At 48.9% G+C, this 24,053-nt stretch overlaps 1 protein-coding gene across 5 annotated transcripts in view; it reads right to left on the bottom strand.

Annotated features, from left to right (window-relative positions):
• RPS6KA2 (ribosomal protein S6 kinase A2) overlaps positions 1–24,053 on the bottom strand; it is a 334,749-nt gene that overhangs the window by 139,535 nt on the left and 171,161 nt on the right. The window contains exon 1 of one of the 5 annotated variants that reach the window (NM_001192478.1): positions 17,877–17,975. The exons of the other annotated variants lie outside the window; for them this stretch is intronic. Within the exon in view, the coding sequence (NP_001179407.1) occupies positions 17,877–17,975 (99 nt within the window). Of the gene's footprint in view, positions 1–17,876; positions 17,976–24,053 lie in introns of those variants that run through there. 5 annotated transcript variants of the gene reach the window in all.

A 24,053-nucleotide genomic window follows, 5' to 3' on the forward strand; every position in this document is an offset into this window, starting at 1 on the left:
GGCATTTAACACATATTGGAAATGAAGTTTCTGGGGGTATAAACAATGCTCCTTTAGCAAAGGTACAAAGCAACCACACAGGACTTAGAAGTTGGATAACTTTAACTGCATTGCTAACCAGTATCCCTATACCCATGTAAACTGAACTCAATTTGGTACCACAAAAACAGAAAAACGTTTGGCTCAACATCTTCACGTCTAATTTAACAATCTATCAGAATCCCAGGGATGGGGGAGCCTGATGGGCTGCCGTCTCTGGGGTCGTACAGAGTCGGACACGACCGAAGCAACTTAGCAGCAGCAGCAGCAGCAGCAGCAGCAGTGTATGGAAGAAAAAAAATACCTGTAGATTTTAGTTATAGGCTTCAGGATTATTTCTGTCTGTGAGGGAGACAAAATCCAGAGTCACTTTTGAGTCCTGGGGAAACTATACCATTTTTGCTACCGTTTGGACCTACAAGGCATGTGAAAGCAATCTCCCCGGATATGGCGCAGATAGACGCGACTCTGCAGAGCGTGGTAACAGCGCCTGATGACTTCTCCCTGCGAATGGCTCAGAAAGCTCCCAACTCTCTTTCCAGCCCTGTTCTAGGAGCAAAGGCTTTTTCAGTCTCGGGGGCTCTGGGCTGTAGGTGTTTGCTCTGTATCTTCCACAGCTGATACACAGTTGGATACAGAGTCATGTTTATTCCCAGATCCAAACAACCAGGAAGCTAAGGATCTGGTTTAAAAACAGAACTCTTACGAAAGAGAAAAATGAACTAACCATGAATAACTAAACAATTTAAGATTGGTTGGAGATTTACTCTGAAGCATAAGTTCCGGAATATATATTGACGGTAGGGTCAGCCCAAATTCAACCTCATCTCTGCTGAGGGAAGAGGAGAGGGGGGTTTGTCAACTTGCCTGGAGGATTAACCTGTAGATAAAGATAACGAAGGTGTTACTTAGTCTTTTTTCTAGAGTAATTTGGCTTTCAAACTGGGGTTCTCTGGGATCCTGTGATCTGGTCAAGACCCATAGGGGACAGGAAGGCCACAGGGAGACCCTCTCATCCTCTCGCAAGCAAACTGGCTCTTCTGCAAAATCTGTTTCACATACTGCAGCTCTGCATGAGATGTTTGAAATAGGGTGCCTGTGTAATAGACACATGGACAAACCTTGATTTGGGTTTACTTTCAGGGTTACTATAAACTGAATGAAGCACAAGCTGGAATCAAGGTTGCCGGGAGAATTATCAATAACCTCAGATATGCAGATAACACCACCCTTATGGTGGAAAGCGAAGAACTAAAGAGCCTCTTGATGAAAGTAAAACAATGGAAACAGTGACAGACTTTATTTTTGGGGGCTCCAAAATCTCTGCAGATGGTGACTGCAGCCATAAAATTAAAAGATGCTTGCTCCTTGGAAGAAAAGCTATGACCAACCTAGACAGCATATTAAAAACCAGAGACATTACTTTGCTGACAAAGGTCCATCTAGTCAAAGCAATGGTTTTTCCAGTAGTCATGTATGGATGTGAGAGTTGGACTATAAAGAAAGCTGAGCGCTGAAGAATTGCTGCTTTTGAACTGCAGTGCTGGAGAAGGCTCTTTAGAGTCCCCTGGACTGCAAGGAGGACAAACCAGTCAATCCTAAAGGACATCAGTCCTGAATATTCATTGGAAGGACTGATGCTGAAGCTGAAGCCCCAGTACTGTGGCCACCTGATGTGAAGAACTGACTCATTGGAAAAGACCCTGATGCTGGGAAAGATTGAAGGCAAGAGAAGGGGACGACAGAGGATGAGATGGTTGGATGGCATCACTGACTCGATGCACATGAGTTTGAGCAAGCTCTGGAAGTTGGTGATGGACAGGGAGGCCTGGTGTTCTGCAGTCCATGGGGTTGCAAAGAGTTCGACATGAATGAGTGACTGAACAGAACTGAGAGACAGGACCCGTTACATTAAATGATTCCATCATTTTTCTATGATATAATATTGCTATAGCTATGGTGCTGAACCACAAGGTTGGATTTTTATACTGAACTAGAAATATGAAAACACTGTATATTCTGAATTATCAAAAGCTTAATTTTATTTAGAAAAGCTTTAGTGTCAAGTGTATTTTGTTAACCGGGGGCTTCCCTAATGGCTCAGCAGGTAAAGAATCCTCCTGCAATACAGGAGACACAGATGACACGGGTCTGATCCCCGGGTTGAGAAGGTCCCTTGGAAGAGGGCATGGCAACCCACTCTGGTACTCTTGCCTGAAAAATCCCATGGACAAAGGAGCCTGGCGGGCTACAGTCCATGGGGCACAAAGAGCTGGACACGATTGAGCGACTGAGTACAGCAGCATATTTTATTAATCTGTACTTATTTGGAAATGGGGAATTAACAAACTGGAATATTCATGTAATCAGAAAATACCTGTCTGCCCTATTTCAAGATAAAGGACATTTATTAGCTTTGAATCACTTGCCCTTCTTATTCTTGTTTTCAATTTATTTCTGTACTCCCATCTCCTCTTTATATCTCTTGCTATTTATTTCAACACAATATATTTTGCTACCAAGTAGCTTTGTAGAGGGGCTTCCCAGGTGGCTCAGGGGGGTAAAAAATCCACCTGCAATGCAAGAGATGAAGGCAGACGCGAGTTCGATCCCTGGGTCAAGAAGATCCCCTGAGAAGGGGATGACAACCCACTCCAGTATTCTTGCCTGGAGAATCCCATGGACAGACGAGCTTGATGGGCTCATGGGGTCACAGAGAGTCGGACACAACTGACGTGGCTGAGCACACACCCGCATGAGCTTGCTAGAGATAGAAATACTGGTAAATATACACGAAAAAGGTATTCTGAAATGGCTCTGGGAGCATGATGGCATTTACTACAGAGTGTGGCTTATTATTTAATAAATGTATGAAAGCAAGTCATTTTTCTCCAATTAAGCATGACATCACCACGGAAGTCAATGCAGAAAGCTCTCTCTCGTCCCTGTGAATGGAAAGATAATCAAACCAACGCAAAGAGCGGTGGCAGAACAAGGGACAGAAAATTAACATGAGTTTCCTGAGTTCTGCCCATCACCTGTAAGCAAAAATCAAGGACACAATTTAAAGGAACGAACTCATGACGGGTGAAGCAGATGAAATCTGAGGCAATCACATTACATGACCCGTGACGCCAAACACTTAGACACGCTTTGAGGACAAAGTCTGGATACTTCCAGGTAGAAACGGCTGCTCGCTCAGGAGTCTTACCAGGCGTATCGTAGTTTTATAGTCTTTTGCTTATGTGAGAAATTCCTTCCAGTAATTTATCAAAACACGATCACTGCAGTCAACAGGGACTGCTGGCAGAGATTCGGGCACAAAAGTGTGAGAAAAATAATGCAAAGAAAACAACGTTACAATGTTTTCACAAAACGCATTCTATAAAGTGAATATACGCATATTCGTTTTTACATAAAATTATAATGCTGGATAAATTTACGAAGTAGGGAGCTAAGTACAATAAATAGAATACTCTTTCTAGAGTCAATACCCACTGCTTTCTTGTTTTGAAACCCTATTTATTTAAATTATTATTTACATAGTCTAGATTTTAGACTGGAGACTTTTGAGAAATAAAAGTAGACAGAAAAGGAACAAAAGGGTTTTTAGACTCACTAAACACACCGAAGGAACGACTGCGAACATAATGTAGTTCAGTTTTTCGCACCAAGAACTATATTCAATATCCCGTGATAAACCATAATGGAGAAAAATATGAAAAAGAAAGTAGACACATATACGGACAATCAAATCACTTTGCTGAACAGCAGAAATGAACAACATTGTAAATCAACTATACGTCAATGAAATAAACCTTTAAAAATGCATCAAGGTTTTAAATGAATAAAAAAGTCATTTTCTCCACTTCCCATCTCAGTTAAACTGGAAAACCTGAAAAAAATGTTTCTACTATGTTTTGAAACATAAATTTAAAGGTATTATTATATTTTCCAAATAATATACATTATAATCCTATTAAGACATGCCCTTAATAGCCTATTAAGACACATCCCTATTCTTTACAAGTAGCCATTTGGCAGAATTCTATCAACATTTGCAAAACTGTTGGATACACTGCATATACCCCTTCATCCAAATGGACGAACAGCCATAAGAGCATTGGCCGGATCCAGCCGCTGCCCGCTTCAGAGATGCCGATAGGCTGTAACTGCCCCTGGGGTCTCTCCGCCTCACCTGTGCTTGCCACCTTCCTTCGGCTCTCGCCAGAAGCTTTGCCTCTGTGGCACACAAAGCGAGCAGGGAGGGAAAGCGAGATGGAGGAGACACCCCTCCTGTGTAATTATAAAAATCAACAGCACTGTGTTTTAATGGGATGACCAGCTCTCTGGGTCTGAAACCCTTTAGCTTTTTAATACAGTTTCTTCATCTATGAAAAGGATATAATTATACTTATTTTAGGATTCTAGTAAATAGTTAATTAGATATAAGTATGTCAGGTTTTACTTGCATTAAAAAAGCCCAAATCAAACTGGCTTAAACAATAAGGGAAACTGGTTGGATCACATAACCAAAACATTCTAAGGCAGTGAGGACTTCAGGCATGGGCTGATCAAGGCTCAACCTCATTTCTCTATGGCTCTGTGTGTCGGTTCCCCTGTAGAATGGGTAACCTCCTGCTCTCAGGAAGCTGCCAGGCTCCATGCCTCCTTGTTCCTCCAGAGCCAATAACAAAGGTCCCAAGTTACAATCCATTTTGACTGTCTTAGACCACATGCTCCACTCTGAGCTAATCACCATGGCCAGGAAACCACCACATGTAGTGTGTGCACACACACACACACACACACACACACACACACAGTTAAAACACACGTTCATATAAACTTAAATATTTATAGAGATCTGATCATTTTAATCTCCAGAGTGTCAAAGTGAGTATTTCACACTGGTCTTTGCTGAGAAAGGAAACTCGTGTTGTTTAGTTTTCAAATAGTTCAGGCGCCTTCACCTTAAAACTTATAAAATGCAAGAAAGACCTGCTGGCTGGAAAAATAATAGTCACTTCAACCCTGGTTTTGTCTCTGCCGTTTTCCTCCCAGGTGGAGAAGCTCTGGGAGTGAGACCTCCGTCACTCTCGCAGTGACAGATGTGTATCTGGAAACATGAAATGCCCGTGAAGGGTAGCCACAGATAGCCACGCCTTTCAAGCTCAAAGGTGAGCTGCTGAAGCTGACATAATACCGTAGAAGAGTGAGATTCATAGATTATGTTGGTTACAAAGGATTCAGGGAAGCAAAACAGAGCCTTGCAATTTCCATTCTGGAGTCTTTCCTCATAGACCCTGAAAACTAGGAAGTCAGTCTTGCGGGCTCCTCACAAGCATTTCCACTGTCGCGTGAATGACAGTACGCTTGTTCAGTCCCCAGGTCGTGTCAGACTGTGCGACCCCATGGACTGCAGCCTGCCAGGCTCCTCTGTCCATGGGATTCTCAAGGCAAGAATACTGGAGAGGGTTACCATGCCCTCCTCCAAGGGATCTTACTGACCCAGGGATCAAACCCGGGTCTCCTGCATTGCAGGCAGATTTTTTACTTTCTGAGCCACCAGGGAAGTCCTACATTTCCATAATGCTTTAAAGAGTTTCCAAAATGCATCAGACCCCACCAGTGGTCAGGGATGTCCCCCTGGGGGGAAAGGTGCAGGGGGAAGGTGAGCCCAGGGATCGGGCCCACCAGGTACAGGAGGGCTGGGGCCCTCAAGTGGTGGTCTTTCAACAGCAGTGCAGGCATGAGCTCCACGGACTTCGAGCCCAGGTGTGGGGCTCGGGTGGGGAGCACCCAGCCAACCCAGCCGGCCGCTGTACCCCTGAGAAAGGTGCCAGAGGTCAGAAGCACAGAGGGATTCCTTCAGAGAACCATGCTGCTCCTGAGAAGGGAAGGAAGAGGAGGGCAACCCGCTTGTCCTGAGTCAGACAGAGGACTTGTAGGCTCTGAAGTGGAATGGTGTATCACAACCACACTCGGAGTTCAAAAGCCTTCAAATGGGACTAGAAATTGCTTTAAGACATCATACAAGCCACCTCCCTGGAATTAAACCTATTCCTAGGTAAGTACTGGCTTTTAAAATAAAAGCCCATTCAACTTTCATCGTTTTAGTTTTTAAAAATTGCTAGCGTTAAAACATTTTGAAATTTCTGAATTTGCTTTTAAAATGTTGGCAGTTTCTCAACCCTTTTAAGACATTTTACTGCTTTAAGAAATTTTAAGTGATGACAGCGTTCGGCTTTTCCATACTTTTTACTGCAGATGACACTCTACCAGCTACACCACGAATGCAGATTAGACGCTTTGCCTGTGGAAGATTCTGAAGCGCCAGGCAGCTGACCGACGGACGGTTCGTAAGCTGGACCTGCAGCGGAAGGCCCGACAGTTCGGGTCCTCCTCAAGCAGATGTGTGGCTTTGCCGTGTTTTCTGAGTGGCTTTAACCTTAGCCACATTATTGGTCTCAGGTCACGGCCATTTTTCCCTACATTTAAACCCTCTGAGCCCAAGTCCTACAGATCATTTCTAGGCACATGGTGAACGTTCAGTTAATACCCGAGACTGTTTTGTTGTTTGTTGTTTTAATTGGTCAGTCATGTCTGACTCTTGCAACCCCAGGGACTGTAGCCCACCAGGCTCCTCCGTCCACGGGATTCTCCAGGCAAGAATACGGGCAGCCATTCCCTTCTCCAGGGGATCTTCCCAACTCAGGGATGGAACCGGCATCTCCTGCATTGGCAGGCGGATTCTTTACTACTAATCAATCCACTGAGGAAGCCCAATACCTAAGAGAGACCTTCCAAAAAGACCTCCACAGACTTCACATGTGTCGCAGGAGATGCGGGCCACAGAGAATACGTGTGTGGGACACAGCAGGACAGTGGTCCTGACAGCCACTCTTGGCTGTTCCTGGACACAGAGCCCCCAGAGCACAGCTCCATGGGTCCCAGATGAGACACAAGTGGGTTCAAGGTTTTATGCAAACTCACGCACAGCCGGGAGGCCCAGAGCTCACACAGAGCGGGGCCCACCTGGAGGACGCCATCAGAGGGGATGGGGGGTCTCCCTACCAGCCGAGGGAGCACCATTTCCCCAGGCCCTGCTGACCCTGCAGGAGCCTCGGTGATCCGGTGAACTTTCTCCAAACCGAGAACTCCTCAGGAATGGGAGGCAGAGCCCAAACCACAGGGAGGGGCTCTGCTCATGGCTTGTCCATCCAGCACCCTCCTCTTGAGATGGGGCGTGGCTCTGAGCAGGGACCACCGCTGCAGACTGGCCCTTGGGCAGCGCGCTCCATGCCACCCTCCATCACACGGCAATGACTCCTTTCCCTGGCTCCCACAGGCTGTCCCTGACCAAACGCAAGCTCTCCAGGGACAGAGTCCTCGCGAGAAAGTGCTGGTCCTGAATCCCAGCCACGGGTCAGCTTCCCTGGGGGAGGCTGGGCCCGGGCGGGGGTGGGAGGGCGTGGCCGACGGCACAGGAGGGAAGGACTGGAGGGAGGACTGCCGGCAGAAGGAGCAGGCTGGGGGCGGGGCCGGGAGGAGGGACGTGGATCCCAGAGCAGGTGAGAGGCCTCTGCTAAGCTCCCAGACTCCCGAGATGCTCTGGGCAAATGTCCGTCACCCCTGCTGAGTCGCCCCACCACTGCGTGGGGAGCTCTCAGATGCGCCCCTCCTCCCCCTCCCGCGCGCACGAACGCAGTTGGTTCGTTTCGACAAATCACTGTCACTTTCTTACGCCGATTGTTGGCATTCCGTGGTCCTCAACCGCAACGTCGAGTCAAAGGAAACACAGCGACGTGCTGAGGGAGCCCTCCGGCGGGGGTCTGAGTGCCCAGCCGAGGGCACGCCCAGCCTCCGCAGACCGGCTTCAGCACGGCCCACCAGCCTCAGCGTTTTTATTCACATCTCTGTTGGAGTGAATTCTGCAAAGTCTTGAGTGCCTCACACATCCAAATCCATGTGTTCTCTCTGCTGAGATCTAGAAACACAAAAGTCACGCCCAGCCTCACGCTGTTTCTCGGGGTTCTCTGGGATGAAGGCAGGTAGCAAGCATCGCTCCCTTATTCCGGCAGCCCACCTGCCCTCTTCCTGAGCTGCAAACTAAAGCAGAAAGCCAGAAGCCAAGGATGTTCTAAAAATGTGTTCTTTTCTGCTTTATCTGGTTGGTTTTTTTTTTTTTTCCTTTACTTAATCTTCAAAGTCAACCAAACAGAGCAGCAAGGCATACAGCAACAGTGTCTCCGCGATTGGCCCCTTTCCACACTGGCCGTGCGGACGCTCGCCTGCCCGCCCCACCTGGCCCCTCAGCCTCCTCCCGGCAGGTGCCCCCCTCCCACACGCCCCCTTCCTGTGCAAGCTGTCCACAGAGCGCCCTCCCCAGTGCATGTTCTACTCACGGCTCACAATAAGAAGCTTTCTCCGTTTTCCATTCTTAGAGATCATCCACACTGTCCTTTGGATGTAAAACATATATTTGAAACGATGTATCTAATCTTAGCTGCAGAAACTTTGCAACTATCCTGGGCCAAAAGTGTTAAAACTGAGACCTGACCGAGCAATCTGCTCAATAGTCACTAGTGCATTTCCAACACAACTACTCCAAAAGGGAGTCTTTCAAAGTAAAATCCCTCCATCCCTGTTCCTTAAAGATTCCACCGCACATTTTAACAGCCATATGTTTTAATAACCGCGCGTTTTAACAAGTAAAAGCTGCCTCCGGGCAGACAGTGTGGCCGGGTGTCCCAACACAGAGAATGTCACGGCTCACGCTGACTGCAGACACCCAAGCCGACCAATCCTCCTCTAACGTGTGGGTTTTCTTTCGGTCACGCCAAGTGGCATGTGGGATCTCAAGTTCCCACTCCAGGGATCGAACCCGAGTCCCCTGCAGTGGAAGCGGGGAGTCTTACCCACTGGCCCACCAGGAAGTCCTCTGATCTGTGTCTTTGAATCTCCCTAATTTAATACAGGAGGGCAGAAGAGCCAAAATAAAAAACAGTTCTTGTTCCTGAGAAGTCAGACCATCTCCACCGGCTCCTGAGCCCCACGCTAGCGAGCTGACGCCAGGAATGGTGGGAGCCTCTCTGCTCTGCCAGAGCCACTACTTCCCTGAATTACGTTTAAAATGACAGCGACCGGGCCGAGAGCGTTGCTGCCAGCAGCCTCGCACAGCTCGGCCCAGGGAAGCAGGCTTCGTGGGGACAGGGCTGACTGGGAGCGGGCAAGTCCTCAGAAGGGCAGGGAGGAGAGGCTGGCTCAGGAGGACAACCTCTCCTCCCCACAACGACACACTGACCCCCTTCCAGACGGGGTCCATCACAGCCAGCTGTGGGCAACGCCACAGAGCCCAAGGGCAGACGCTTCCCTCACCGGGCACATCCAACCTGCCGGTCATTTAATAACCGGAGGGCAGCCTCGCCACCCGTGCGGCCAACAGCGGGAGGGAGAAGGACATGCCCAGGCCGGCAAGACCCAGCACAGCCAGCGGGGGGAGCAGGGGACCTCTGGTCAGGGAGGGGGTCGGGGCGAGGGGACAGCACCCCTGCCTGGCTCTCTGTCACCCCTGCCACCCTCTCCTGTCCCTGAATGGCACAGGAGCTGACTCCTGGGGCTCTCAGGGTGGGGCAGCCTGCAGACCCTTGGAGTGAAAGTGAAGCTCGCTCAGTCATGTCCACTCTTTGTGACCCCAGGGACTATACAGTCCATGGAATTCTCCAGGCCAGAATACTGGAGTGGGTAGCCTATCCCTCCTCCAGGGGATTTTCCCAACCCAGGGATCAAACCTAGGTCTCCTGCTTTGCAGGCAGATTCTTTATCAGCTGAGCCACTAGGGAAGCCCAAGAGCACTGGAGTGGGTAGCCTATCCCTTCTCCAGTGGATCTTCCCAATCCATGAATCGAACCGGGGGTCTCCTGCATTATAGGCAGATTCCTTACCAACTGAGCTATCAGGGCAGCCTTGGGAGCCGGCAAACCAAAGCTTGTGGAAAAGATCGGGTACCGAGTGTGTGCTGGCTGGACTAGGTCAGGGCTGTCTGATCAGTGGTGTTCCTGGGACCCCCTTTAAGAGATATCGAGGCACACAAGCAGATTTCTAACAATAACAGGTACTGCTCAAGAAAAATGATTCTGGCACTTGCTAGAGACGATGAGGAAGACGTTATTCAAGGGACCACTGCCATGGGTTTGCCACAGGGGACCGAGATGGAGCTCCATCCCGAAAGAGGAGGGCGGGGGGTGATCTGCAGCCCAGGGGCAGGTGGGTGGCCGGTGGGGGCAGGACAATTCTTTGTAAACTGAGCTGAAGGCGGGTCAGGGTTGCCACACCTTGCCTGGGGTCGTGGGGGTGAGGAGCTGGACCACAGGCCAAGGGTGGTCAAACACTGAGGCTAGCCGAGGGTCCTCTCTGAATCGACACAGCAGGATTCTTGCTGAAACCAGGCGCAGTGGGCCCACCTAGGACGACACAGAAGCCCAAGGTCCGGCCAGCGGGAAAGAAGGGCTGGGAGAGCCGGGCTCACGTCTGAAGGGGGAGAGCTCTTGTCGGCACGTGGTTCCAGACTCTGCCTCTTGCCGGCCTGGGGATCAGCCACAGTGATCAGACTGTGAGAAGCAGACTCACAGCCACCACAGTCATCTCTACCCCCGGGGTGCAGGCTCCCGGGGTTTAATTACACCTGCACCACCATGACAGCTCCTGAGCCAACTCACTGGCAGGGAAGACTTCCTACACCGCTGCAAGTCAGATATGACGAACAATATTTTATACTGAATGTATCTGAGCCGCTTGCTTGATTAAATCACACTGTAGCTTTACAGACTATCTGCTGGTAATTCCTACTTGAGTTTAATTTACTAGCTTTTACCAGTGAAAATACATCAGCTGACACGTGATGCTGCTGGGGGAAAAATACAACACAAGCCAGCGTCATTGGAAATAATAGCAGTGCATGCTAGAGAATGCTTTTAGCTACACTGGCTTGCTTACTTAACACACACGGAAGCTTGGACCAAAGGTGAAGAGCCTTTCTGGCTGAACTACTGGTTCCCAGCTGGACTCACACTGAACACGGTCACCCCCAGTCTCCCCATATCTGAAAGGGCACTGCCCACTGGAGCCCTGTAGGGACTAGTCCACACCTGGGCTCTTGTGCAGACATCACTCTTTATCTCCTGCTCCAGCTCCTGTCTCAGAGTGCCAGCACCTCCAACCCACTTATTAACTTGGCTCATCTAAGAAACTGTCCACCTGACATGCAAGAAACAGCATGCAATCCAGGGTAATTGGCAAAGCAGTTGACGTGGACAGATATGCCGTTTTTTGCTTAGTGTGTTTTATTTCATTCCTGCACTTCTAAATGCGTGAAAAATATACAGAAATAGTCTTGGCGAGGGCTCCCCCAGTAGCTCAGATTGTAAAGCATCCACCTGCAATGCAGGAGACCCAGCTTCGATCCCTGGGTCGGGAAGATTTCCCTGGAGGACGAAATGGCAACCCTTTCCAGTATCCTTGCCTGGAGAATCCGATGGACAGAGGAGCCTGGTGGGCTACAGTCCATGGGGTCACAAAGAGGTGGGCACAGCTGAGTGACTAACACACAAGTCTTGGCTACATCAGGGTGGTGGAGGACGCTCAGTGAATAGGTCAAAGAGGTCGAAAAAAAGGAGTGAATCTACAAAGCAGACGCACAGACGCAGAAACAGCCTCGTAACCACCGCCAAGCGGGCGGAGAGCGGGGGAGGGATGGATGGGCCACGCAAACTCTTACATACAGGGTGGATAAACAAGGTCCGACTGTAAAGCACGGGGAATTGTATTCAATATCCTGAGATAAACCACAATGGAAAAGAATATGAAAATGAATGTGTGTATATATATGCATAGCTGAATCACTCTGCTGTACAGTAGAAACTAACACAGCACCGTAAGCCAGCTATTACTGTTCAGTCGCGGAGTCGTGTCCGACTCTTCTGTGACCCCATGGACCGTAGCCCTGCAGGCTCCTCTGTCGATGGGACTCTCCAGGCAATTACACTGGCCATTTCCTTCTCCAGGGGAGCTTCCTGCCCCAGGGATCGAACCCTCATGTCCTGTTTGGCAGACAAATTCTTTACTGCTGAGCCCCCTGGGAAGCCCAAGCCAACTATACTTCAATCAAACAATTTTTTTTAAGGGGTGAAATCTAAATATTTTTAGTTGTCTTTTCACATATTTTTGAATAAGAAACAATACTTTGGGGGTATTTTCCTGGATGTAAGGAAAGAAAGTGTGTACTGAAATTGCAAAGATAAGCCGACCACAAATAAGGAATTAAGTCTAGTGTCTTCAAAATGGAACAAAGCATAAATAAGTAAAACAATAAGCAAATTAAGTATTCACTAAAACAGACTTCCCCAATGGCTCAGCAGTTAAGGAGTCTGCCTGCAATGCAGGAGACCCAGGAGACAAGATCCTCTGGAGAAGGAAATGGCATTCCACTCCAGTATTCTTGCCTGGAAAATCCTATCAAAAGAGGAGCCTGGGAAGTTACCGTCTATAGGGTCCCAAAGAGTCGGACAGGCCAAAGCACATGCTGAGGCTGAAAATGGACTACTTCTGTGGTCCCACTGACCTGCTGTTGCTGCTGTCCAAAAGCCCAATAAAACAAAGATTAACATAGGATTTCTTTGGGTGCATTTACTGAAACTACCTGACAATTATTTTAATTACAAATGGTTTTCCTGGAAACCTCCCAATATCAAGAAGAGCTTACCAATCAAGGATCAAGAATAAGTTTGAATGCTTTAACTTTCCAGGAAGTTTTCTTTTTTTTCCCCCAGAATGGAGCCAACATTGCTATAGTTGCTAACAGTCCCTTAACTTTTACTTTATGAGGATACCAGGTTTCCTTTAAAAAGGGTAAGTAAAATGTATCCATATGTGCACATGGATAATGATTTATTATCTGTGAGCATTGGAAATGGGAACAAATTGACAATTGATGTAATTAGACCACTGAACTCCAAAGACGCCAGTGATTTCACAGGACTTACACCCTACACAGCAGTTTCCATGTGTCTTTGCCTCTCTCACCAGATGTTACATTCACTGAGGGCAGGGATCAGACGTTCATCTCTCAACTGCTTGGCACAGGGCACATGGAATGTGTAGATAATTGAGCAAATAAATAAGTGAATGAAGCTCTTCTCCACTCGAGTTTACCACTATCAATACCCCAGGGAGTGCGTGTGTGCGTGCTAAGTCATTTCAGTCGTGTCCGACTCTGTGGGACCCTCCGGACTGCAGCCTGCCAGGCTCCTCTGTCCATGGGATTCTCCAGGCAAGAACACTGGAGTGGGCTGCCACGCCCTCCTCCAGAGGATCTTCCTGACCCAGGGATCACACTTGCCTCTCTGACGTCTCCTGCTTTACCACTAGTGCCACTTGCGAAGCCCCACCCCAGGGAGAGGACTTGCCTTTTGTCCTTCTCATTCATCCCCAACTGTCTTTCAGTAAAAACGTCAAAGTCAGGTGAAATGACAAAGAGAACCAAATTCCTGGCTTTGCTAACCCCAAGCAAAAGAAGTGTTCCCTAAATGAGCCGACCTTGAATACTGATCCATTTAGCAAACTGGTAGATAAATCTTACCCCGAGTAAACAATACCCCTTTTCATTAATCAAAGCCCAGTATTCTCTCCAGAACGTTTCCTGGCCAACCTTTCTGAACCTGACCGAGCCCTGAACCATGCTCTGCACACACTTGGAAGGTTTCCTAGGGTACTGAGGGGTGCTGGGCAGGCTTCTTTCCCCAAGATCTGCTAGGTCAGCGAAGCGATGGCAGGGCGGTTTCTGATCTAGAACCCGCCTGAGCTCTGGGTGCCTCGGCTTCAGGACCTGCGCTGTAATGCATTCCTGGACCCCAGGTGACAGGCAAGATAAGGACGAGGAACAGCGGCATCCCAGCCAGACGACGGGAGCTCCATCTTAGCCAGTGGGGCCACTGTTATCGAATGAATCAGGCTGGAATACAGTCTGCGAGAACTGATCTCTGCCTTTCCTTCCCCAGGGTGCTCAGGACAGCATCTCAACGATTAATTAATTACCAGGCTGGGACACAGCAGAAGCCATGGGATCTGTAGGCCCTGGGGGAGATGGTGGTGAGGGGGGTGTCCAATCTCAGGTTCAGACAGAACCGGTAGACATTCAACAATACGAAAAACATCAACAAGCCTGGGAAATACTTTATCAATATCCATAGCTAACAATGATTGATTACTGATTTTATCTTCCAGTCTCCATGTTAAACCTTTATGTATAGTAGCTCGGAATCATCATATAAAGCCCATGAGGTAGGAGTCACCATCATCCCCATTTCACAAAGGAGAAAAATGAGGCTGGGAGAGTTGAAGGAACTGCCCTGCTATGAGAGGTAAAAGTGAGACTCTAATTTCAGTGGCTCTACTGCGAAGCCCACCGAGAACTCCCAACTTCCAGAAAAGGTTCTCTAGGATAATTTTAGGTTATGGAGCACATTCCAAAAATATCCCCTAGAGTAGCTTTCTTTTAAAAAATGAAAATAGCCTTCATCTGTGCATCTTCTAATCCATGGTAAACTCCAAAAAACACACAACCAGAAATGGCTAAAATTAATAAGAGACAGCACACACTCTCATAGTAAGAACTTCCTGTCAAACACGTTAGAAGCACAAGCAAGTCATTTTGCTTCCCTGGGCCCCATTTTCTCAACTATAAAATGGACAGTTAGACGAGGCAATAGTCACACCTTCTAGAAGTGCTGTGGCTCTTAGGCAATGCTGCCAGTGGCCTCAGATCAGCGCTTTCTTGGGGTTGAGGGTTTGGCAGATGCTGAGCCCTGAAGCCTTTCTAGGGTATGCACACAGAAATAGATTCAAGATCTCCAAGTTCCATTTAGAAGCCCCCAAAATCATCCTTGCCAGTCAATGATTTAGCCAACTCAGCTGGCACAATGCTGACACACTCTAAAAACATTTAAGCTGTAATTTATAAACTGATTCCAAATCTTATATTAAGCAACCTGGCTTCTCTGTTCATTAGAGTTTACCAAATGCTGAGTTCTAAACCTAAAAGTCAAGTCAAATGTAAAAGCAAGTATGAAACACCAAGTCTCTCCCCAGGAGCCTTTTTGATAAAGATGATACTGTTTCAATCTCCAAATATAATAACTACTGTTACTTTCCTGTTAATATCACTAGATACTGAATTTAAACAAAACAAACTTTTCAGTCTGTCTATTTTAAAATATAAATTTCACTGAAAAAATAAAAAAATAAGTTTTTTTACAAAATGAGCTATTTTTTTCATTAGTCCAGAGGAAATATACATCCGTGTTAAGTACTTTATACGTCCTATTTCTCAACCTCAAATAACTGACAAACCTCCTTCTCAAATTTCACATTTTTTGGTGAGTGGTTCTTGGTCTCTAATCTGTAACTGAATGAATGAATGGTGGTGGTGATTTAGTCACTAAATCGTGTCCGACTCCTGCAACCCCAGGGAATATAGCTCACCAGGCTCCCCTATCCATGGGATTCTCCAGGCAAGAATACTGGAGTGGGTTGCCATTTCCTTCTCCAGAGGATCTTCCCAACCCAAGAATCAACCCCAGGTCTCCTGCACTGCAGGCAGATTCTTTACCGACTGAACTACTGAATAGACAGGATCCTTTGGGGAACACTGGAAGGCAGTCGGGCAGGAATATGGGATTTACTGGACTGAAGCACAGGTCAGCACTCAACAGATCCCCCACCAGGCGGAGGCACCATGAGGCCAGGACGGCTACGTCCTGGGTATTTTGGATCTACAATGCCCAAAACAGGACTGTGCGTGCACACAGCAGGATCTCAGTTAACACTTGCAGAATGATTTGCTTAAGTTTTCAGCAGGATTCTCAGGTTTTGCTCTCATGGTTTTTCCTCCCTAGCAGTACAATGAGGGCAGTAACACACGTCTACCTGGATTTTCACAGGGATCAACTATAAGCAGCTGCTGAGAGCGTCTGCAGAGACCGGAGCACTGAATCAGCGCTGGGCATCTTTATCAGCACTTCTGTCCACCTCCAGACAGGGTACCTGGCTCACACGAACTGCTCACTGATCACGTGCTGACAGGATACATTTCTTCCTCATCCGCTTGACCTTCTGCATGTCTGATGGTTTATTTATAGTTTTATTTTGTGTACAGAAATTTTATTTTCACACCGAAGCAACATCACTTCTCTGTCCCCACTCCCCACTCGGTTCCTATTGTATTCTTTTGAGGCACTTCCACAGCCCAGAACACCAGTGGTAACTGTATTGTGCCCACAGGACTCCTGACATCCAGGAGGGCCAGTGTTTAGGCCCCTTTACCTAAACGACACCGGAGTTCACTGCCTCCCCTTGGCAAGGACACGAATGGAGGGAGACAAGAAGCTGTGTAATAAACTTGGCATTTAGGTATGAAGGGAAATACTCTTCTGAGTTTCTATTCTTGTCTACTTTGGTGTTTTTTAAAAGCCTGACATCCAGGAAGATGACTTATCCCAATGAACTTATGCTTCATCTGTCAGCATGAGGTTTAAAGGAAGCCCTCCTCCATTACTGAATTATTGAATGAATAGTTGTATTTGAAAGATATGTTTTATCCACGGAAACCAGTCACAAAGATCCTACCTAGTCCTTAAAATTCTGATTTAGTGATTTCATAACAGAAACTTTTAAAACAAGTACTTCTCTGTTGCTTTCATTTCGACTCCTGAGCTTCGCTTAAAGATCTCTTGTTACAGAACCCATGCCTGTATCTAATATCATGGCAGCCAGGACAAAGAAACCCAAGATGAAAAATGTGACATTGTTCCCACTGATGTGACTTCATTAGAAGCAAACACATCAAAACCTCCATAGGTGCCAGCCTTGTGGCAAAGGCGAGGACAATGTCAAAAGAAATCTCTAGGTTGTGTCCACTAGCTCCACCCACCCCCCCCCCAAAAAAAAACCCCCACAATGTCCTTTTTTTCACTTAAACATGCTTCACAGTTTGGTCATCTATATATTCAACCATGTAGTTTGGACACTGGAATGCAAAGAATAAGATGTGATTGTTGAAATACAAAACACATTAGAGAACCGTGCACAGACCACTTGGAAACCCTAAGATGACAAGATGCAGGACCGGAGAAAAGGGTCCTCTGGGTTTCAGAATGAATCCATATTACACCCAGAGGCACAGGGCTATTGCATCAGGCACTTTACTATGGAGCACCATTTCAGACTAGTCCAGGTGGATTGTGGTGCTGCCCTAAAAAAAAAAAAAAAAAAATTCCCTTTTGTCAGTTCTACACTGATTTCAAATTCACGAACAATCTACACTACACGGTAGTATCTGTGTGGCTTTGGTCTCTGTAAAATAAACCTGATCAACACCAGCCCAGGGTGGGGCTGGGGAAGCTGTGTACTTGGGACTTCTGAGGTGCCACACCGAACGGCACAGGCTGAAACCCTCTCCACCCACCCGGGGTGGGCACCCGGGGTGACTACCCCAAATCCTGCACAGAGCGTGGAACAAAACTGGTTAGAGATTCAACGCGGGCAGAGCTTAGTTTCCGCTGAGGATCCGAAGACTCGTCCAAGGATTTACTAAGTCCCGACAATAACATTCGGTTTTAGGAAGATCGGAGAGGTTCTCAACTTTAGCTCCCTGACACGGGTCGCAGGGTGACCGTGCATCTGACAATCGGAAAGGCTCGCGACTGCCCCAAGACCCGCAGCCTCCTCCAGAGCGCGGCGGGGACCGGAGTACTTGCGCGCTCAGAGGCGAGGGCATTTACCTCGAGTCGGCTAAGACTGGAGCTCTTGGAGCGCGACTTCTTGCGCAGGTACACGGAGAAGAACCTGCGCACCGTGAACTTCTTCATGCTCAGCTCCATCGCCCGGAGCCCAGCCGCGAGGAGCCGCAGGGCCGGAGGACGCGCATCCCCGACGCATCCCAGGCGCGCGGGGTCAGGTCCGCTCGCGGGCGCGAGCGGCCGGGGAGCCCGGCACGGCGGCCATCGGCGCGGGGCGCGGGCGGCGGGCACAAAGGGCAGGCCGAGCCGGCCACAGCGGCCGGGGGCCCAGCGCTCCCGCCTCCTCCCTCCTCCTCCTCCTCCTCCTCCTCCTGGTCCAGCCTGCGAGGACCAGCCCCAGGCAGCCCCGCCCCCCGCGCCCCGCCCACGGCCACTACCGCCAATCAGCGCCCGTCGCTCCGCCCGGCCTCCGCCACTACGACCAATCAGAGTCTGCTGCCCCGGGCTCTCCCCTCCCTCTCCTCCTCCTCCTCCTCCTCCTCCTGGTCCAGCCTGCGAGGACCTGCCCCGGGGAGCCCCGCCCCTCTGTGCCCCGCCCACAGCCACTACCGCCAATCAAAACCCGCCGCCACTCCCGGCCCTCCGCCACTGCGGCCAATCAGAACCTGTCGTCCCGAGCTCTCCCCTCCCCCTCCTCCTCCTCCTCCTTCTGGTCCAACCTGCGAGGTCCAGCCCCGGGCAGCCCCGCCCTCCATAGCCCCGCCCACAGCCACTATCGCCAATCAGAGCCCGCCGCAACGCCCGGCCCTCCGCTACTACGGCCAATCAGAGCCTGCCGCCCCGGGCTCTCCCCTCCCCCTCCTCCTACTCCTCCTCCTCCTCCAGCCCGGGAGAACCAGCCCCGGACAGCCCCTCCCCTCGTTCCCCGCCACTACCACCAATCAGCGCCCAGCGCCCCACTGCCCCAGGCTCTCGCTTCTTCTCCCCGCCCCGTCCTTCCGCGTACGCGCTCGCTGTGGCTCCGCCCCCACCGCCCCTTCCACCAATCAGCGCTCTCGACGGCGCATCCCTAATGAGCCCGCGGAGGGGACCGCGGCGCCCAGCGGGGAGAGCTGCGCGGCTGCTCGGCAGCTACTGTCGCTGTCTCTCTCTCTCTCTCTCTTTGGTTGGCCTGCTGGGCTGTTTTCCTAGCTTGGGATGTCATTATGTTTTCTTTCCTTAAAGCATCCATATAAGGACTTGGCTCTCATGCGTTTCTGTGCTGGACAAAACTTTGCTGATTAGCAAACACTTCTAGAAAACAGAACAAAACGGGGTGGAGGGTGCTCCAGGAGCTGCACAAGTGATCTACACCGCTCTTCTCCCCTTGGCCCCAGCGGCCCTCCCCATGAGCGCGTCCCCGCAGCCCGGGCGCCCGACCTGGGGGTCCGCCAGTCTTTGCCCGGTGATGAGTGGACCCCAGCGCAGCCCAGGGCGGCCGCACCCAGCTGGGGAAGCCTCCGCGGCTGTGTTTGGAGAACAAAGACACACATCCGTTCTCCATGACCTCCGACTCCATATATAGAAAATTACCCAAACGGATGATTTACCGGGTGTCCTGAGTGTCCTAACTCAGGGCCCTCAGAAACCAGCTGCTGGCTGTAGGGCTGCAGGGGATTTGCCCTAAAGGGGAACACAGTTTCCCGCCCCCCAACCCCCCCCCCCCAGAAATGCTCATCAGAGGGCTGGAGTCCGGGCCAAATTTGTGACCTTTGGACTTTGTGCAGCCTTTTCTGTTTTCTTTTTGTGCATTGTCCACGTATTTTTGTTTAAAACACGGACCAGACAATCTCATTAACAATCTACCACCACGCCCTGAAAAGTCCAGAAGCATCCGTGCACGCGGCGCTGTGTGACGAGTACTGCTTTGCCAGGCAGATTGTGAAAAATCTACCTGTCATATGATCCCCTGGCTTAATCAAAGGCTGCATTAATAATACTGGTGTCAGGCTATCTTTGCTACAGCGAGTAAACAGCGGAGGCTCCCAGAAAAGAACTGGTAAGTTCATGCTACATCTGGGTCAGCAGGTGAGGTCAGACACTCTCTGGGGTTTAACGAGGGTAAGCACAGTCAGTTTAGCATCAAGATGCTGGCACTGCCGTTTCCTTGCCGATGAGCCTGAGCACACTTGCACATTCTGTGTTCCCACTGTGCATCTCTAAGATGAAAACAGGCCCCGAACCGGGTCCTGCTTCCTGCAAGGATTCTGCTCGGGGCCATTATCCCTACTCTGCAGAGGAGCTTCCTACCACCCAGTGTCCCCCGACAGCACCACTCAGGCATCCCAGCTCTAAACAAACAAAGACAGGCCAGGGCTGTGCCATGTGGCTGCTCTGGCAAAGAGAGCACTTGATGGACAGCAGACATCAGGCTTGTCACCGGCTCCAGGAGTGAGGAAGGGGCCAGCTGTGGGTAGATGATGCAACTAGTCAGACACAGGATTATGGCTTGCCAGCGATGCTAGCTCAAGGGCACCCTGTGCAAGACAAACACCTTGGGGTAGGTCCAGATCAAGGCTTGTGCTTCACCAACAAGAGCATCTGACCTGTTGTAACAAGACTGACCCATTGTCTCTGGGACGTTCAGGATCCCCCATGTTCGAATGCTACAAAATGGCTCTGTTGAACTTGGACATCTCAAAAGAAAAATGAAAGTAGCTTTCATATTTCAGCTGAGGAATTTATTTCATTGCTAGAATAAGTCTGTTTGCTTTTGTCCCGGTAAAAGAGAGATATATAAAAATCTCTAGCGATCATTGTCCACCACTGTGTGTGCTAATGCAACCAAATCCTCCAGATCAGCACATCTTGGGTAGGTATCAGGGCCCACTTTAACCTGACTCCAAACGATCCCTAGCAAATATTGGGAAAGAAAAGATGAGCTTAATAAAGGCTGGTGCCCAGATGATAGAGTGGGGAGGCTTGGAGAGAAGACCAAGAACTCAGAGACCCCTGATTATCCTGAGTTTCTTCCTGACTTAAGCACGATCCATCTGGGACTGAATTCAATAGCTACTGCTGCTTCTAAAAGAGGACCAGACTGGTCGGTGTGCATTCATATGGGTTGAACACAGGATTACAGAGCTCCTCTGAGTACCTGGCCCTGTGCTTGACATGCGGAAGCACAACATGATTACAACATGGCCCCTGACCTCCAGAAGTTCACAGCTGTGTGCTAGAGAAGCAAAGTGAATAGACAAATCTGATGTAGGTTTTACATAATGTTGAAGAAACATGTAAAAAAAATGCTCCATGAACAGAGATGAACGAAGAGTCGACCCTAACTGGAGAAGCCGAGGAGGAGGGAGCTTTGGGGTGAACTCTGGGGACGAGGAGACGTGTTCTGTGCAGACAGAGAAGGTGGGGTCCCAGGCTGTGGAAGAATAAGGTTATTGGGAACTTGGAACAAATACAATCTCATGATTGATTAATGAAAACTAAAGTTTGTACCAAGTCCCAAAAACACAGAAGGCAAAGGATTTGAGAATCCCAAGGATGATAACAGGGAGCTGTCCTTCTCGCCCTGGGCAGGAAGGGGAGACAGGCTTTTGTCAGGAAGGTAACTGGCAAACTCCGTGCCCTCCCACCTTGCTTTCCCTCCCTTCAGAGGGCTTTCAGGGATTGGGAGGATTCCCCCTCCTTTATTTCAAGCCCCACCATGAGAGCTGTGATGTCTGGGGGTCAGGATTCTACAGAAGGGAGCAGGGCAGCCCCAGCCGCAGGGAGGCCCCAGGAGCGGCTGTTCACAGAGTGGCCTGCCTCCCAGGGCGCCGAGCAGAAAGGATGTAGCTATGTCTGCTACACATGGTGGCCCAACAGTGAAGAACCTGCCTGCCAACTCAGGAGATGTGTGTTTGATTCCTGAGCTGGGAAGATCCTCTGGAAGAGGAAATGACAACCCACTCCAGTACTCTTGCCTGGAGAATTCCATGGACAGACGAGCCTGGCAGGCTACAGTCGTTGGGGTCACAAAGAGTGGAACGGGACTGAAAACAACAACAGATCAGGGTGGCCGGCATGAGATCTCTAAGTACCCCCAAAACAAGAGGCTGCTCTCCTGTGAGTGGGCTCCAGCCTGGTGGACTGGGGTTCTCTGGCCATAGTAACCTCAGAAGAAGACAAGATGGCTGTCCATGAGAGAAGGGGCCAGGCCGGGTCCGGAGAGCAAGGTCAGCTGGGCCAGGAGCAGATCAAATCCCTTATGATTATACAGTGGAAGTGAGAAATAGATTTAAGGGCCTAGATCTGATAGATAGAGTGCCTGATGAGCTATGGAATGAGGTTCGTGACATTGTACAGGAGACAGGGATCAAGACCATTCCCATAGAAAAGAAATGCAAAAAAGCAAAATGGCTGTCTGGGGAGGCCTTACAAATAGCTGTGAAAAGAAGAGAAGCGAAAAGCAAAGAGAAAAGGAAAGATACAAACATCTGAATGCAGAGTTCCAAAGAATAGCAAGAAGAGATAAGAAAGCCTTCTTCAGTGATTAATGCAAAGAAATAGAGGAAAACAACAGAATGGGAAAGACTAGGGATCTCTTCAAAAAAATCAGAGATACCAAAGGAACATTTCATGCAAAGATGAGCTCAATAAAGGACAGAAATGGTATGGACCTAACAGAAGCAGAAGATATTAAGAAGAGATGGCAGGAATACACAGAAGAACTGTACAAAAAAGATCTTCACGACCCAGATAATCACAATGGTGTGATCACTGTCCTAGAGCCAGACATCCTGGAATGTGAAGTCAAGTGGGCCTTAGAAAGCATCACTACGAACAAAGCTAGTGGAGGTGATGGAATTCCAGTTGAACTATTCCAAATCCTGAAAGATGATGCTGTGAAAGTGCTGCACTCAATATGCCAGCAAACTTGGAAAACTCAGCAGTGGCCACAGGACTGGAAAAGGTCAGTTTTCATTCCAATCCCAAAGAAAGGCAATTCCAAAGAATGCTCAAACTACCGCACAATTGCACTCATCTCACACGCTAGTAAAGTAATGCTCAAAATTCTCCAAGCCAGGCTTCAGCAATATGTGAACCGTGAACTTCCTGATGTGCAAGCTGGTTTTAGAAAAGGCAGAGGAACCAGAGATCAAATTGCCAACATCTGCTGGATCATAGAAAAAGCAAGAGCGTTCCAGAAAAACATCTATTTCTGCTTTATTGACTATGCCAAAGCCTTTGACTGTGTGGATCACAATAAACTGTAGAAAATTCTTCAAGATATGGGAATACCAGACCACCTGATCTGCCTCTTGAGAAATTTGTATGCAGGTCAGGAAGCAACAGTTAGAACTGGACATGGAACAACAGACTGGTTCCAAATAGGAAAAGGAGTTCGTCAAGGCTGTATATTGTCACCCTGTTTATTTAACTTATATGCAGAGTACATCATGGGAAACACTGGACTAGAAGAAACATAAACTGGAATCAAGATTGCCGGGAGAAATCTCAATAACCTCAGATATGCAGATGACACCACCCTTATGGCAGAAAGTGAAGAGGAACTCAAAAGCCTCTTGATGAAAGTGAAAGTGGAGAGTGAAAAAGTTGGCTTAAAGCTCAACATTCAGAAAATGAAGATCATGGCATTTGGTCCCACCACTTCATGGGAAATAGATAGGGAAACAGTGGAAACAGTGTCAGACTTTATTTTTCTGGGCTCCAAAATCACTACAGATGGTGACTGCAGCCATGAAATTAAAAGACGCTTACTCCTTGGAAGGAAAGTTATGACCAACCTAGAAAGCATATTCAAAAGCAGAGACATTACTTTGCCAACAAAGGTTCGTCTAGTCAAGGCTATGGTTTTTCCTGTGGTCATGTATGGATGTGAGAGTTGGACTGTGAAGAAGGCTGAGCGCTGAAGAATTGATGCTTTTGAACTCTGGTGTTGGAGAAGACTCCTGAGAGTCCCTTGGACTGCAAGGAGATCCAACCAGTCCATTCTGAAGGAGATCAGCCCTGGGATTTCTTTGGAAGGAATGATGCTAAAGCTGAAACTCTAGTACTTTGGCCACCTCATGCGAAGAGTTGACTCATTGGAAAAGACTCTGATGCTGGGAGGGATTGGGGGTAGGAGGAGAAGGGGACGACGGAGGATGAGATGGCTGGATGGCATCACTGACTCGATGGACATGAGTTTGAGTGAACTCCAGGAGCTGGTGATGGACAGGGAGG

The sequence above is a fragment of the Bos taurus genome, chromosome 9, assembly GCF_002263795.3.
Source record: "Bos taurus isolate L1 Dominette 01449 registration number 42190680 breed Hereford chromosome 9, ARS-UCD2.0, whole genome shotgun sequence".
In the NCBI taxonomy this organism is placed as follows: domain Eukaryota; kingdom Metazoa; phylum Chordata; class Mammalia; order Artiodactyla; family Bovidae; genus Bos; species Bos taurus.